The 17,500-nt window shown below is 40.3% G+C and overlaps 1 protein-coding gene across 1 annotated transcript in view; it reads left to right on the top strand.

Annotated features, from left to right (window-relative positions):
* LOC311126161 (zinc finger protein ZIC 4-like) overlaps positions 1 to 535 on the top strand; it is a gene marked incomplete at both ends in the record, with an annotated part of 6,533 nt that extends 5,998 nt beyond the window's left edge. Inside the window, one exon of the mRNA XM_084200182.1 lies at positions 96 to 535. Within this exon, the coding sequence (XP_084056308.1) occupies positions 96 to 535 (440 nt within the window). The remainder of the gene's footprint in view (positions 1 to 95) is intronic.
* Between the last annotated feature and the right edge of the window lie 16,965 nt (positions 536 to 17,500).

Raw genomic sequence — 17,500 nt, 5'->3', positions numbered from 1 at the left:
GCCATGCGTCACCACCCCCAAAATAAAGCAGCTGTTTTGATTTGTGCTTTTGGGTTTCCTGAAGCCAACGCCTAACTTTTGTTCACTTATTTCAGGTGAGAAACCGTTCAAATGTGAGTTTAACGGCTGCGACCGACGTTTCGCCAACAGCAGTGACCGGAAGAAGCACTCCCACGTGCACACCAGCGATAAGCCGTACAACTGCAAAGTGAGAGGCTGTGACAAATCCTACACACACCCCAGCTCTCTCAGAAAACACATGAAAGTGCACTGCAAGTCTCCACCACCGAGCTCTGGCTACGAGTCATCAACCCCTTCATTGGTGTCCCCATCATCGGACTTAGGCCGAGAGCCAGGGGCCTCGTCGCTCTCAGAACCAGCAGCCTCGTCCCAACCCGCCAATTTAAGCGAGTGGTACGTCTGTCATAGTTCTGGTGCCAGCGGAACTCAGACACCTCCCAGCGGCTCCTCCAGCCCTGATCCCGGGGATGAGACGCACTACAGACACCCTAACCAAAACTGGCCCAGAAAATAATTCTAAAACATATGAAAGATATATTTTCTAATATGCCCATGGACTTACAAAATTAACACATCGAAAAGGTCTGTTTTCTATGGCCCAAATCATCCCATGCACTGTCTGGCGTATCGGCCAAATAAGACACTGCCAAATATAGCTTGTGATAGCGCGCTTCTATCTCCATGTGTTTGGATTTTTTATTTCTTCTCGTACCAGGTCACTGTACGCATGTATCTTGCTGTATTATTTTGTAATCGAGTTTTGACACTCAATATATTTTTTATTTATTTATTTTTTGAATCTGACATGAATTTTTTTTTTTGTATTATCGAACCAAAGTGTTTCAATATAAACAAATGAAATGTACATTTGTAAATTGATACGTTTCAATGTGTAAGTGTTAACAGTAATTTTGTAAGCTTTGGTATTTCAGCTATTTTTTTTTTGTTTGCTACACTTATTTGTATAAATTAAATAATTGAAAAGTTTGGAGTTTCATACAAGACATATTGTCTCCATTTGCGATTGTCTATTCTATTGATTGAAGCGTTTTCCGATAGTCTATTTGATATTATTACATTACATTCATAAATGTTTGGTCAACGTGGGCATTTTGTGATTTTGTAATTCTTGTCAATATTTGTTAGTAATGGATTTTTATGAAAATGTGATCCTATCGAGAAAAGACACTCGAAATGTGTAACCAACTGCCTTGTAATTTGTCAGTATTTTGAATAAATCGTGTATGATAAAAATGCAATTTTCCTTTTCTGGGCCTTGACATTTTAAAATTGATATAGACATAAAATAACGAATTTATTTGAATGCATATACTATCAGGGTACTGTTAACCAATATATGACAGGGTGCTCTGAAACGCCTTGAACCTCACATGCTGTACTCATGTCTAATAAGGCAGCAGAGCAGAACAACACCAGTCTTTTTTTTAAAGGAGCGGTGAGACCAAACACAGAGAGCATTTTCTATCACTATATTCAACAGCGAGTCTTACTGCCATTTGTGTCTTATTTAATCTCAGGTACCGTCTATAACAGAGCCCTAAGGATCGAAAACATGTTGTACCCATATTGGACAACAGGCTCTTTAGATTTTCGCTTCGTTTTAACTATGTTCATGTTTTTATTTTTGCTGTATTGTTGTACTGCTATAGCCTGTTGTCAACGTGCAGCCGTAAAAACCATAAAGCCACTTTGAAAAGAAGCCATTCTCCTCGGTGTTGTATTTAGCATTAGCTTACCCTAAACTTACTTCACCCCTGAACACTGGAAAATCACAAAGCAATTCTTTAAAAGAAAATCCAGATTTAATTTTTTAGAAAATATTCTTCACTAGTCATGTCCATGTCTTATTTGTGCGGGCTCTATTTCTCTCTTAGATAAAGTGTGATTTTATGCAGAGGAGATGCGGGCAGCGTTTGATGAAAGGCTAGTATATTCTCATCCAGACTTCAAAGATCTTTTAACACAAAGAGCCATTTCTTCATGACGGTGAGTCCTCACGGTGAATTAAGATTTCTATAGCAATAGCCGAGTCAAAGTCGAATAATATGGGGCCAAGTCCGAGGACTTCAACGCCTCTTCAAAAGAACGTAATATTTGCTACCCATGGGGTAGGAAACGGTAATCAATGTTCTTTCTATCCAATATAAAGAGAAAATGTTCTTTTGCTATATTTTTACAACTATCAAAAGAGAAGCCGATAGAACTACGCACGTATTCTCACAATAATAGACGTGCATTGCAAAGCTGCTTGGATGCGTCCTGTGAACTAAAGACTGCGCTTACTGTGGGTTCTGTGAACTGAAGACTGGCCTTACTGTGGGTTTTGCTTTCTTTAAGAAGAACAGGGTATAGCTACGTGTTTGGGGTTAAGGGGGAATGGGCACGACCATGCAAACAGTGTTTTTAGAGATATCTCCAAGGAGGTGAAGTTTCCTATGTGACTGAGCTAATTGTAGTGCACATGGGCGTTTAGGCTAGCTAAAATGTAATAGCATTAATCTTCTAATTTTAATACGAAAATGTATCAAATTCCTCTGATAAAGAAATGTACAATAATAGCCTATCAACAGGTTTTTTTTAAATCTTCATTTATTCCATCATTTCAAAAAACACAGGGCAAAGTTATGCACTAATTAAGACATACACAAAAATGCTTTTTACGAGGATCTGAGGCATATTTTGTCGTAAAGAGGCTGAGAGTTTGTGGAACCCGCTGCAGAACATTCTGAGGCAGGAGCAAGGCGGGAGTCCCCACTGTCTGATACGTTCAGAGTTTGTTCCTTTGGCGCTTGTGTTGCCGTCTACTCTGTCCAAGTGCCCCACGGAAAAGAATGAATAATAAGCACTACAACAAATAATCAAACAGTTGATGCCTCTCCTCAGCACCAGCTCTTGTGCCTGAATGGGGTAAAATAAAGTTCGGTCTCAATTGTAGCCAAGATTCTTTGAAGCGGGACATAATATCCGAGGGATTCTTCCATCTCGTCTAAACGACGCTGATGACACGGAAATACTTCTTTGTCACCGTGTGTTCGACCCATCTCTGTTGGACCGTTCAAAGCTTTTAGTTCAAGCCATCCAAGGGGAGACAAGGACTGACGACAGAACGGTATAAATAATAATAATAATAATAATAATAATAATAATAATAATAATGTATAAATCATCATTAAACTTATACACTGTAAAAACAAATACACACCCACAAATCTAGTTGTTTCAAGTAATTATTATTAATAAGGATGGGACCCTTTTTTTCAATTTTCGCCTAAAATGACATACCCAAATCTAACTGCCTGTAGATCAGGACGTGAAGCAAGGATATGCATATTCTTGGTACCATTTGAAAGGAAACACTTTGAAGTTTGTGGAAATGTGAAATGAATGTAGGAGAATATAACACATTAGATCTGGTAAAAGATAATACAAACAAAAAAACATTTTTTTTTTTTTTGTTCCATCATCTTTGAAATGCAAGAGAAAGGCCACAATATAATATTGCAGTTTAGGAGCAATTTAGATTTTGCCCAGTAAATGGCAGCAGTGTGTGTGCAAAGTTTCAGATTGATCCTGTGAAGAGTTGTAATAGTGGACTATTTTCTATCAAGTCTGCCCAAATGTGCCAAATGCATCAATTGATACATTTTCAAGTACACAACTATAGAGAACATCCAAAAATGATATGGTAATACAAAATGTAAGTTTGCACACTCCCAGGAATATCAAACATGATGGATCATTAGCTTATACACTAACTTTCACACATGTAGATGGCCGGGCGGGGTGGGTGTGGAGCCAGAGACAGCAGGGGTTCAAACTGTAGATCCCAGTTCCTACATTTGAATATAACAATTTATTTTATCAAACAAAACTATGCTACATTTTATCTCTGGCACCCTTAGGATCCTTAGAATGTAAGTACATTATTTACCTTCAGAGGTGAATGTATCAAACCAGTTGCCGTGATACGTTTTTGTTGTTGTTGTGCACTCTCCTCAAACAATAGCATGGTCTTTTTTCACTGTAATAGCTACTGTAAATTGGACAGTGCAGTTAGATTAACAGGAATGTAAGCTTTCTGCCCATATAAAACATGTCTATGTCCTGGAAAAGTTTGCTGTTAATTACAACAGTCATGCTAATCATATTAGCGCACGTTAGCTATAAGGGACACCGATCCTGTAGAGGTTAAGTAACTGATTCCAAAACCCTTTTTTTTGTGTGTACTGAACTTCACGATGACATTTATATAGTCATTATTATTGAACATGACTTCACCTGGGATTTGATCTCACAACCTCTTGGTTCATGGCATTCCTATATTCCAGCTACACCTCCATGACTGTGTCAGTTCTCAGTTAATCTGACTATTCTCTCATCTTTTATTGACTAATTTGAGCAATTTGAGGTTTTTCTGTATAGTTGTGTAATGTTGGGGCATATTAATCTAGTGTACTGTTACTCTTAATCACTATAATATATCAAATAGTTGTTCTTGAGTGTACAGAGCTGAGATTTACTTTGAAGTGCAACGTGTATCAATACAGGTGTAATCAAGCATTGACACAGACATGGTGAAGTAACAGGAAGATCGGAATGCAGTGAACCAAGAGGTTGTGAGTTCAAATCCCAGGTAAGATCATGTTGAATATTCATGACTGAATAAATGAACATGCACAACGTGATCAGATGTGTAAGTTAAATGCATACTTGATGCCCAAATAATAATTCATAGTTAAATGAACATATGAGACAAGTTGAGAAAACACATCATTTTAAGTTGACTGAAATTTGCCTACATGTTCTCATATTGGAGCTAAGTTTGGGCCAACTAAAAATATTAAGTTCAGGTAACACTTTGAACTAAAATTGAATAAAAAAAAAAAAAAAGGCTGTGAAACCAGTTACATAATAATATTTAGTTGAAACAACTACATTTTTTTTTTACAATGGGTGAGACTACACAGTTTCTGCACTGCATAAAAAACAACATTGACCGTGTATGTTTTCAGTGTGTGTATGCACTTACAAGTCTGTGTGTGTGTAGAGAGAGAGAGAGAGAGAGAGAGAGAATGCGAGAGAGAGAGAGAGAGAATGCGAGAGAGAGAGAGAGAGAGAGAGAGAGAGAGAGAAAGCGAGAGAGAGATACCTATAATGCATGGTAGAATTGAAATAAAAAAATATACAAATTTCTGCCATCTTTGTGGCCCTGTGTCCTGGACATGCACTTACATGGCTGTTATTACAGTTGACTAGAGAAGCCCTGAGCATGAGCAACAGTTACAACCATAGGTCACATTGATCACCCCCACTGCCATAACTCTGGACTTGTAAAATCTATAATAATGTATCTATAGTCTATAGTACGCAACATATACTGAACTACCTTCAGTCCCTTTACAGCTTGATGACGAGTCACAGTAGTTAATAGTCAACATAAAGTTACATCCCAAATGGCACCTTATTGCATACAAAGTGCACTACTTTAGACCAGAGCCCCGTGATGGGGGTAGGCTGGTTGGTCATCGTGATGGGGGTAGGCTGGTTGGGCATCGTGATGGGGGTAGGCTGGTTGGGCATCGTGATGGGGAAGGCTGGTTGGGCATCGTGATGGGGGAAGGCTGGTTGGGCATCGTGAAGGGGAAGGCTGGTTGGGCATCGTGAAGGGGAAGGCTGGTTGGGCATCGTGAAGGGGAAGGCTGGTTGGGCATCGTGAAGGGGAAGGCTGGTTGGGCATCGTGATGGGGAAGGCTGGTTGGGCATCGTGATGGGGAAGGCTAGTTGGTCATCGTGATGGGGAAGGCTGGTTGGGCATCGTGATGGGGAAGGCTGGTTGGGCATCGTGATGGGGAAGGCTGGTTGGGCATCGTGATGGGGAAGGCTGGTTGGGCATCGTGATGGGGGAAGGTTGGTTGGGCATCGTGATGGGGGAAGGTTGGTTGGGCATCGTGATGGGGAAGGCTGGTTGGGCATCGTGATGGGGAAGGCTGGTTGGGCATCGTGTTCTAAGTGTAAACTTCCCCCATCAAGTGTATTTTTTATAAATAATAATAATAACAATAATAATAATAATTAAAACAATCCAAAACACTAAACATACAGTAGAACACAGACAACAATCAAAGCTATATACAGGTGTTGTCAGAGCTTTAGGACATGAGAACAGAATTAGCAGAGGTCCTTGAAAGCTTTTCTGAACAGCACGGTCTTTAGCTGTGTGTTAACGGTCTTTAGCTGTGTGTTAACGGTCTTTAGCTGTGTGTTAAAGGAGGACAGAGACTCTGCAGCCATAATAGTGTCTGGAAGAGTGTTCCACAGCCACAGAGCCGCACAACTGAAGCCATGTCACCCATAGTTTTTAGTCTGCTGTGGGGCTGCTGAAGGGAGATTGACCTGGAGGAGTGAAGGGTGGTCTGCTGTGGGGCTGCAGACCCTCCTTATTCATGTGTGACAAAGCATTAGGGTTAAGATCCATCCCCTGTTTGCTTCCTGTCACCACTAGTAGAGAGGTTTAATTAAAGAGCACTGATCATCCACTGACAACACTGTTATGTCTGCTTAAGAACGGAGACCCTGGAAACTACTGGGGTGGATATGGTGGATATGGTTGAGCCTCCTGTGTTCACCACCAGTATATCTAAGTATACAGCAGTCTTGAATATAACATCGACAGTGTCACCATGTCATCCCACTTTAGAACATGTAGAACCTTCTGTATCGTCCTGACCAAAGGGAACCTAAAGCCGAAACATTGGCCTGTATAAAGGCTCTGATCCTATGAATCACCAGATATACCTTAACCCCCATTCGTGAATGCATGAAGGTAATGTTCTATTACAATCTCACATGGGTGTATTATTTGCTCTGAATTTTCCAATATGTTGCATGTCGGTCTGTTTAGAAATGTAGCCTGAGGTGTAACTGTAACATGGGGTAGTATAGGTTCAGTGAATAAGAACTCAAATCACACCAGACGAGACAGAAGCCTAACTCAATGGCAGAAAGGTAATTTTCGTTAAAATACATAAGCATCATATTAATTACAGATTACCTACAAAAAATAGATTATTTTGGATATATGCTGCAAAAATTAAATGTATCAATTAAATGAATTGTCCTTGGCCCTCTCAACATCATACCAAAGTGTTCTAAGACTCGTCTGAGTGTGAAATATAATTTATTTGCAAAATCAAGGAGGCGGTAATCCGACTTCCGGAAACTGTCCTGTATTATTGAACAAAGCTATTTTAATGGGGGGGATTAGCGCGCGGGCCGCTCTGGAATCCATTCAAGGTTCCATTTCATGTCATAATGACCAGACATGGAGTGGCCCGGCCGGAACTCACATTCTAAACCAAAAGACAGGTGCAATACCAAACATGTCAATATAGAAATGAGAAAAAGGACACTTCAACACCACAAAGGGAAAACATGGATGTAGGATACAAGTATCTCCAGTCAAATAATTATTATGGCTTTCCAGAGCAAAACATAATAATGAATTATGGAATATAATTTTTTATATCATGCAAAGTCATGTTTTTAGATTTAAAAAAACAAGCAAACAATGTGTGCATGTATTAGATTAGTTGTTAGTATATCCAAGTCTACTGCATCAAACCATTCAATTATTTGTCCAAATATGAATAGGGCCTAGTGTTTAAATAATCATGTTTATCAAGGGAGGGTTAAATTCAGACTACACCCTCGGGATATGTTCTTTCACTTTAATAACAAACGTGTCCCAACAATATAGGCATTCGATATAGTCGACTCGTGGAGAAAAATTGACAACAAGTTGTGAATTTGTGAGAGTCGAGTAAATCAAAGCCAAGGATGATTCATGACGCGGGTCGGCAGAATGTGCCCCCAAGTGTTCGGATTACCACCGTCCGTCCCCCCCAGTTTCAGGCGCGAAGTTATTTTACTTTCATGGATGAGCGGACTCCCTCCAATGCGAATCAGCCCCCATAGTTAGTACGTCTGAGCACAGAGCTCTAACAACCTTCGCATAATGTGGCAGAAAGTGTAACACTTCTTCGCACCTGCATATTGAATAGGAACTCCCTTTAAGAGAGAGAGATCCGCATGCAGCTGGATGAATGGGGCTAGCGACCCGTGCTTATTCCGCGTGCCTTTGATCACACACTACTACCCTCTCTAATCTGCTGCTATAGTTTTCTACAAGGACCGCCTATTTCGTATTAGAACCTTCATTTGGACTATAGAGAGACATTAAATTAAGAGACACTATATGACATTAAAGGGGAAATGTCTTTATGACGTCGTGAAAATGTATTTCAGCAGTTAAACCGTCCTAATACAATTCATCATCTCTTCTCGCTGCCGCCTGTATGCTCTCCCAGTTGATTGCTACAAATGTCTAAGGTAAAAGGTTGGTTCATTAACTCTGCAAAGTAGTTTGTGTTTGCGCGCGCGTGTGTGTGTGTGTGTGTGTGTGTGTGTGTGTGTGTGTGTGTGTGTGTCTGTGTAGAGTGGCAGGTTCTACCCCTTCATTGTACACATGACCAATAGTCAATTCCGGATGTCCATGTCCATGTATTGTTCTGGGTTATGATGTCATCAGCGACTTCATTGTTGACGCCAGCTCCTGTCAAATATGGTAATATGTCTCGGGATTGAACTGATTACATTCATCTGAGAAGACCTTGCTATAACTATCAACCAAAGGTCTCAAATAAGCATGGATTTTCTATTAATATCTATTGCGAAAAAAAAAAAAATACGTGTATATTTGTTCTATTTGGCTTTTCGATTAGGTACACGTATAGCTTTAATCAGCGGTGATTTGCAGAGAAAAAACAATCTGGTAAATTCGGAATGTTGCTGTCAAATACGCTTTGCAGCACATGTGCATTCCAAAACCTGTTACGCATGCAATTCATGTCAAACTATAGCTGACACTCCCGCTTCAAGTAAATACTTGATAAAAACGGACCCGATTGGTAGTCTGCCAAAAAGCCAAACTATAAAACCACGTAAATCAACATTAACTTTCCAAATTAAAAAACCCCGTCTGGTCGTCCCACTAACGGAAAAGCACATCAACGTTTTAATTTAATGTACAGCATCCGCGGGGGTCTATCAGTGAAAATAACGACATAACTGCAAACAAAACTAACGAAATTATCCAGAACCGCCATATTTCCCCTTGTCATTAATATGGGCCAGGCTGTCCATTAATCTCTAAAACCAAATATGACATATCAGAATGGAGTGTGTGTGTGTGTGTGTGTGTGTGTGCAGGGGCGTCATGCACCACAAAAATCTGAGGGGGCACAAAGTATGTGAGGATGGCTAGGGGGTGAATTTAGCATTCTTCAAACACCTGAAACAGATTTTTCCTGCAATCCAGAGCCATAATCATTATGCTTAATTCTATGTAAATATTTATATTTTTATTCATATCTAAGCATACCTCTTAGGCTGTCTGTGTCCTCCTGACTGCTTGTTCTTTTTTTAAAGGTCATGAACAGTCCAAATCATGTTTTCCATGACATGTGATGATATTTGGATGATACCAGATCGAAGTATGATGACCAAAGTATGAAAAATGATTGTTGCTTGTACTGTACATTGAAACAGTTTGATTATAAAGTTACTGTCCACTCTCTCTTGTCAAATACTTGGATTCAGGATTCAAGAGGCAGGATTATTAAGGGGATAGGGTGACATCACGCTAACTCTCTCATTTTAATACACCAATGGAAACACGATATTCTCTTACCTAATTTAAATAAGTACCGGCTTGTAATCAACATCAGAGAAGGTGTGTTTGCAGAGGGGCGTGGTTTATATAGCTAGATAGCTACTCTACTGGTGTCAAAATTTGATTGTAGGGTGTCAGCAAATATAATTGAAAGTTTACCCTATTCATCTAATGCAAATATACTTATAGGTTTCCCCTTTCGCATGTGTCTGGTGTTAGCTAGTTACTGGCTAGCTAGGTCTTCATCTGTCTGGTGTTAGCTAGTTACTGGCTAGCTAGGTCTTCATCTGTCTGGTGTTAGCTAGTTACTGGCTAGCTAGGTCTTCATCTGTGTCCGGTGTTAGCTAGTTACTGGCTAGCTAGGTCTTCATCTGTGTCTGGTGTTAGCTAGTTACTGGCTAGCTAGGTCTTCATCTGTCTGGTGTTAGCTAGTTACTGGCTAGCTAGGTCTTCATCTGTGTCTGGTGTTAGCTAGTTACTGGCTAGCTAGGTCTTCATCTGTCTGGTGTTAGCTAGTTACTGGCTAGCTAGGTCTTCATCTGTCTGGTGTTAGCTAGTTACTGGCTAGCTAGGTCTTCATCTGTCTGGTTTTAACTAGTTACTGGCTAGCTAGGTCTTCATCTGTCTGGTGTTAGCTAGTTACTGGCTAGCTAGGTCTTCATCTGTCTGGTGTTAGCTAGTTACTGGCTAGCTAGGTCTTCATCTGTGTCTGGTGTTAACTAGTTACTGGCTAGCTAGGTCTTCATCTGTCTGGTGTTAGCTAGTTACTGGCTAGCTAGGTCTTCATCTGTCTGGTGTTAGCTAGTTACTGGCTAGCTAGGTCTTCATCTGTGTCTGGTGTTAGCTAGTTACTGGCTAGCTAGGTCTTCATCTGTCTGGTGTTAGCTAGTTACTGGCTAGCTAGGTCTTCATCTGTCTGGTTTTAACTAGTTACTGGCAAGCTAGGTCTTCATCTGTCTGGTGTTAGCTAGTTACTGGCTAGCTAGGTCTTCATCTGTCTGGTGTTAGCTAGTTACTGGCTAGCTAGGTCTTCATCTCTGTCTGGTGTTAGCTAGTTACTGGCTAGCTAGGTCTTCATCTGTGTCTGGTGTTAGCTAGTTACTGGCTAGCTAGGTCTTCATCTGTCTGGTTTTAACTAGTTACTGGCTAGCTAGGTCTTTATCTGTCTGGTGTTAGCTAGTTACTGGCTAGCTAGGTCTTCATCTGTCTGGTGTTAGCTAGTTACTGGCTAGCTAGGTCTTCATCTGTCCGGTGTTAGCTAGTTACTGGCTATCTAGGTCTTCATCTGTCTGGTGTTAGCTAGTTACTGGCTAGCTAGGTCTTCATCTGTCTGGTGTTAGCTAGTTACTGGCTAGCTAGGTCTTCATCTGTCTGGTGTTAGCTAGTTACTGGCTAGCTAGGTCTTCATCTGTCTGGTGTTAGCTAGTTACTGGCTAGCTAGGTCTTCATCTCTGGTGTTAGCTAGTTACTGGCTAGCTAGGTCTTCATCTGTGTCTGGTGTTAGCTAGTTACTGGCTAGCTAGGTCTTCATCTGTCTGGTGTTAGCTAGTTACTGGCTAGCTAGGTCTTCATCTGTCTGGTGTTAGCTAGTTACTGGCTAGCTAGGTCTTCATCTGTCTGGTGTTAGCTAGTTACTGGCTAGCTAGGTCTTCATCTGTCTGGTGTTAGCTAGTTACTGGCTAGCTAGGTCTCCATCTGTCTGGTGTTAGCTAGTTACTGGCTAGCTAGGTCTCCATCTGTCTGGTGTTAGCTAGTTACTGGCTAGCTAGGTCTTCATCTGTCTGGTTTTAACTAGTTACTGGCTAGCTAGGTCTTCATCTGTCTGGTGTTAGCTAGTTACTGGCTAGCTAGGTCTTCATCTGCATCTGGTGTTAGCTAGTTACTGGCTAGCTAGGTCTTCATCTGTCTGGTGTTAGCTAGTTACTGGCTAGCTAGGTCTTCAGCCAGCACGGAACAAAATGGGGGGGAAGGGTCGTTCAAAACTCAGATGCAGTTGTCATGTCAACACATCAGTCAGGGCTGCTGTGAACCGCATCACAAGAGAAATGCCAAAACGAGAGATGTATAAAACATAGTTTTACATAATTGATGCAATTTCAGTGTTGTTTGAGTTGCTTTGTGTGTCGCCACATTAGCTTGACATGCTATTACTGCAACACTGCCCACTGCACCCAAGTTGCTTGACATAGGCGTTTCAAAGAGCTGTCAGTCATGGCAAGCTCATGAATATATGCTCCCCACCCACTCAGCCTGTCTTTTCAAACTTCCTGGTAGTTAGCCATGAGAGAAAAATACTTTTTTTTCAAAAATTGTGAGCGTTTCTATCCAAAACAAAGATTATGAGTGACATTTTAGTCACTCGAAAGGCTATTTTACATGGGAATCAGAATGACTGTTTGAGACCTTTAAAGAAAATTAAATATGCTTCTCTGCATCTCTGCTAAAAACTAGGTAAAATATTGAAAGGAATGTGAGTCTTTTAGATATTGCTTGCTTTTCTAAAGTCTACCAACCTTGCCAGCAGGCATGCCAGCAGAGATATAGTTAGACAAGCTAGCTACTCTAACGTGATATATAACCTGAAATGGCTTCTGGGTAGCTAGTTACGAAGTTGGAGATTGAGAACCTATCTGGGCTAGCTGAAGCCAACTTCAGAAAATGGTTAGGTGGCTAGTAGATACAGAGAAACAACAACAACAAAATATGTTAAAAATAATTACATGACAAATCTGAGGCGTCGCATGAGGCCTGTGTGTGTTTGTGTGTGTGTTTGTGTGTGTGTTTGTGTGTGGAGCACAGTGTCTGGACTGAAGATAGATATGTGTATAGCCTACCATCAATATAACCACAGCCATGTTTAGTGTAACAGAATGCAATAATGACAATAATGAAAGTGTGGAATAATAATGGAAGCTCTATTCACACCAACGTTATCAGATCCATATAAGTGGGCCATACATCATCCAGAAGAAATGATTATGAATTCGTGAACGTTCTCTTTGGCGATTAGGAAGATCTGTAATCACCATCACTTGACTCATTCTCCGCTTTTCTCTCTCAACCCCCACTGTTACAATGTTACTGCTAACCCAACACTGTTACAATGTTACTGCTAATCCCCACTGTTACAATGTTACTCCTAACCCAACACTGTTACAATGTTACTGCTAACCCAACACTGTTACAATGTTACTGCTAACCCAACACTGTTACAATGTTACTGCTAATCCCCACTGTTACAATGTTACTCCTAACCCAACACTGTTACAATGTTACTGCTAACCCAACACTGTTACAATGTTACTGCTAACCCAACACTGTTACAATGTTACTGCTAATCCCCACTGTTACAATGTTACTGCTAACCCAACACTGTTACAATGTTACTCCTAATCCAACACTGTTACAATGTTACTGCTAACCCAACACTGTTACAATGTTACTGCTAACCCAACACTGTTACAATGTTACTGCTAACCCAACACTGTTACAATGTTACTGCTAATCCCCACTGTTACAATGTTACTGCTAACCCAACACTGTTACAATGTTACTGCTAACCCAACACTGTTACAATGTTACTGCTAACCCAACACTGTTACAATGTTACTGCTAACCCAACACTGTTACAATGTTACTGCTAATCCCCACTGTTACAATGTTACAGCTAATCCCCACTGTTACAATGTTACTTCTAACCCCCATTGTTACAATGTTACTGCTAACCCAACACTGTTACAATGTTACTGCTAACCCAACACTGTTGCAATGTTACTGCTAACCCAACACTGTTACAATGTTACTGCTAACCCAACACTGTTGCAATGTTACTGCTAACCCAACACTGTTACAATGTTACTGCTAATCCCCACTGTTACAATGTTACTGCTAATCCCCACTGTTACAATGTTACAGCTAATCCCCACTGTTACAATGTTACTTCTAACCCCCATTGTTACAATGTTACTGCTAACCCAACACTGTTACAATGTTACTGCTAACCCAACACTGTTGCAATGTTACTGCTAACCCAACACTGTCACAATGTTACTGCTAACCCAACACTGTTACAATGTTACTGCTAATCCCCACTGTTACAATGTTACTGCTAACCCCCACTGTTACAATGTTACTGCTAATCCCCACTGTTACAATGTTACTCCTAACCCAACACTGTTACAATGTTACTGCTAACCCAACACTGTTACAATGTTACTGCTAACCCAACACTGTTACAATGTTACTGCTAACCCCCACTGTTACAATGTTACTGCTAATCCCCACTGTTACAATGTTACTGCTAATCCCCACTGTTACAATGTTACTGCTAACCCAACACTGTTACAATGTTACTGCTAACCCAACACTGTTACAATGTTACTGCTAACCCAACACTGTTACAATGTTACAGCTAATCCCCACTGTTACAATGTTACTGCTAATCCCCACTGTTACAATGTTACTGCTAATCCCCACTGTTACAATGTTACTCCTAATCCCCACTGTTACAATGTTACTGCTAATCCCCACTGTTACAATGTTACTGCTAATCCCCACTGTTACAATGTTACTGCTAACCCAACACTGTTACAATGTTACTGCTAATCCCCACTGTTACAATGTTACTGCTAATCCCCACTGTTACAATGTTACTGCTACAATTATATTCTGGTGTTTCTCTCTCTCTCTCTGTGTGTGTGTGTTTTCGTATGTGTGTGTGTGTGTGTGTGTGTGTGTTTATGTGTGTGTGTGTGTTAATTAAACCATGTATATCATACCTTCAACTAATAAAATAAAATTATGAACCAAATACTACACGTAACCAACAGTAACCAACAGTACAGAGTAAAGAATAAAAAATAAATAAAAAGGTCAAGAAAAATGGAAATAGTAACAATAAAATAACAGTAACAAGAATACATACAGGAAGTACCAGGTAATAACATGACTATATACAGGAAGTACCAGGTAATAACATGGCTATATACAGGAAGTACCAGGTAATAACATGGTTATATACAGGAAATACCAGGTAATAACATGGTTATATACAGGAAGTACCAGATAATAACATGGCTATATACAGGAAGTACCAGGTAATAACCTGGTTATATACAGGAAATACCAGGTAATAACATGGCTATATACAGGAAGTACCAGATAATAACATGGTTATATACAGGAAGTACCAGGTAATAACATGGCTATATACAGGAAGTACCAGGTAATAACATGGTTATATGCAGGAAATACCAGGTAATAACATGGCTATATACAGGAAGTACCAGGTAATAACATGGTTATATACAGGAAATACCAGGTAATAACATGGCTATATACAGGAAGTACCAGGTAATAACATGACTATATACAGGAAGTACCAGGTAATAACATGGCTATATACAGGAAGTACCAGGTAATAACATGGTTATATGCAGGAAATACCAGGTAATAACATGGCTATATACAGGAAGTACCAGGTAATAACATGGTTATATACAGGAAATACCAGGTAATAACATGGCTATATACAGGAAGTATCAGGTAATAACATGGTTATGTACAGTAAGTACCAGGTAATAACATGGTTATATACAGGAAATACCAGGTAATAACATGGCCATATACAGGAAGTATCAGGTAATAACATGGTTATGTACAGTAAGTACCAGGTAATAATATGGTTATATACAGGAAGTACCAGGTAATAATATGGCTATGTGCCGGAAGTACCAGGTAATAACATGGCTATATACAGGAAGTACCAGGTAATAACATGGCTTGGGGGTAGAAGCTACACAAAAAAAAAAAAATGTATGCACGCATGACTGTAAGTCGCTTTGGATAAAAGCGTCTGCTAAATGGCATATTATTATATTATTATTATACGGCAGGTAGCTTAGTGGTTAAGAGCATTGTGCCAGTAACCAAGAGGTCGCTGGTTCTAATCCCCGAGCCGACTAGGTGGAAAATCTGTCGCTGTGCCCTTGAGCAAGGCACTTAACCCTAATTGCTCCTGTAAGTCGCTCTGGATAAGAGCGTCTGCTAAATGACTAAAATGTAAATGTAAATGTAAGTACCAGTACTGAGTCAATGTGCAGGGGTACCAGGTAATAACATGGCTATATATAAGGAATACCAGGTAATAACATGGCTATATACAGGAAGTACCAGGAAATAACATGGTTATATACAGGAAGTACCAGGTAATAACATGGCTATATACTAGGAGTACAAGTACTGAGTCAATGTGCAGGGGTACCAGGTAGTTGAGGTAATTGAGGTAATACAGTATGTACATGTAGGTAGGGGTAAAAGTGACTAGGCAATCAGGATAGATAATAAACAGAGTAGCAGCAGTGTTGGTAGTTGAGGTAATATGTACATGTAGGTAGGGGTAAAAGTGACTAGTCAATCAGGATAGATAATAAACAGAGTAGCAGCAGCGTTGGTAGTTGAGGTAATATGTACATGTAGGTAGGGGTAAAAGTGACTAGTCAATCAGGATAGATAATAAACAGAGTAGCAGCAGTGTTGGTAGTTGAGGTAATATGGACATGTAGGTAGGGGTAAAAGAGACTAGTCAATCAGGATAGATAATAAACAGAGTAGCAGCAGTGTTGGTAGTTGAGGTAATATGTACATGTAGGTAGGGGTAAAAGTGACTAGTCAATCAGGATAGATAATAAACAGAGTAGCAGCAGTGTTGGTAGTTGAGGTAATATGTACATGTAGGTAGGGGTAAAAGTGACTAGTCAATCAGGATAGATAATAAACAGAGTAGCAGCAGTGTTGGTAGTTGAGGTAATATGTACATGCAGGTAGGGGTAAAAGTGACTAGTCAATCAGGATAGATAATAATCAGAGTAGCAGTATTCTTTGTGAAGAGTTTGAAAGAGTGTGAAAGTGTGTCTGTGTGAGTGTCAATATAGTGACGCCACACACACACATGGTGAATAGTTTAATGCACAATCAAGTTTTCTGTTTTTTTGTCTTATTTCTTTTTTGTTTCAAAAATATATATATATTGTATCTTCAAAGTGGTAGGCATGTTGTGTAAATCAAATGATACAAACCCCCAAAAAAATCCATTTTAATTCCAGGTTGTAAGGCAACAAAATAGGAAAAATGCCAAGGGGGGTGAATACTTTCGCAAGCCACTGTATGTGTGAGTGTGTGGGTAGAGTCCAGTGAGTGTGCATAGAGCCAGTGTGAATCAGTGCAAGAAACAAACAAACAAAAACAAATACATGTATCAAGGGGCATCAATGTAAATAGTCCAGGTAGCCATTTGATTAACTGTTCAGCAGTCTAATTGCTTGGGGGTAGAAGCTGTTCAGGAGCCTTTTGGTCCCAGACTTGACACTCTGCCTAGGGTGGCTGGAGTCTTTGACAATTTCTAGGGCCTTCCTCTGACACCGCCTGGTATAGAGGTCCTGGATGGCAGGGAGTTCGGACCCGGAGATGTACTGGGACATTCCCACTACCCTCTGTAGCGCCTTGCGGTCAGATGCCAAGCAGTTGCCATAACAAGCGGTGATGCAGCCAATCAAGATGCTCTCGATGGTGCAGCTGTATAACCTTTTGAGGATCTGAGGGCCAATGCCAAATCTTTCCAGCCTCCTGATGGGGAAGAGGTGTTGTCGTGCGCTCTTCACGACTGCGTTGGCGTGTTTAGACGGTGATAGGTCCTTAGTGACGTGGACACAGAGGAACTGGAAGCTCACG

Source organism: Coregonus lavaretus, assembly GCF_964263955.1.
Source record: "Coregonus lavaretus genome assembly, contig: HAP1_SCAFFOLD_330, whole genome shotgun sequence".
NCBI lineage: Eukaryota > Metazoa > Chordata > Actinopteri > Salmoniformes > Salmonidae > Coregonus > Coregonus lavaretus.
This window is presented reverse-complemented; position numbering and strand designations above follow the sequence as displayed.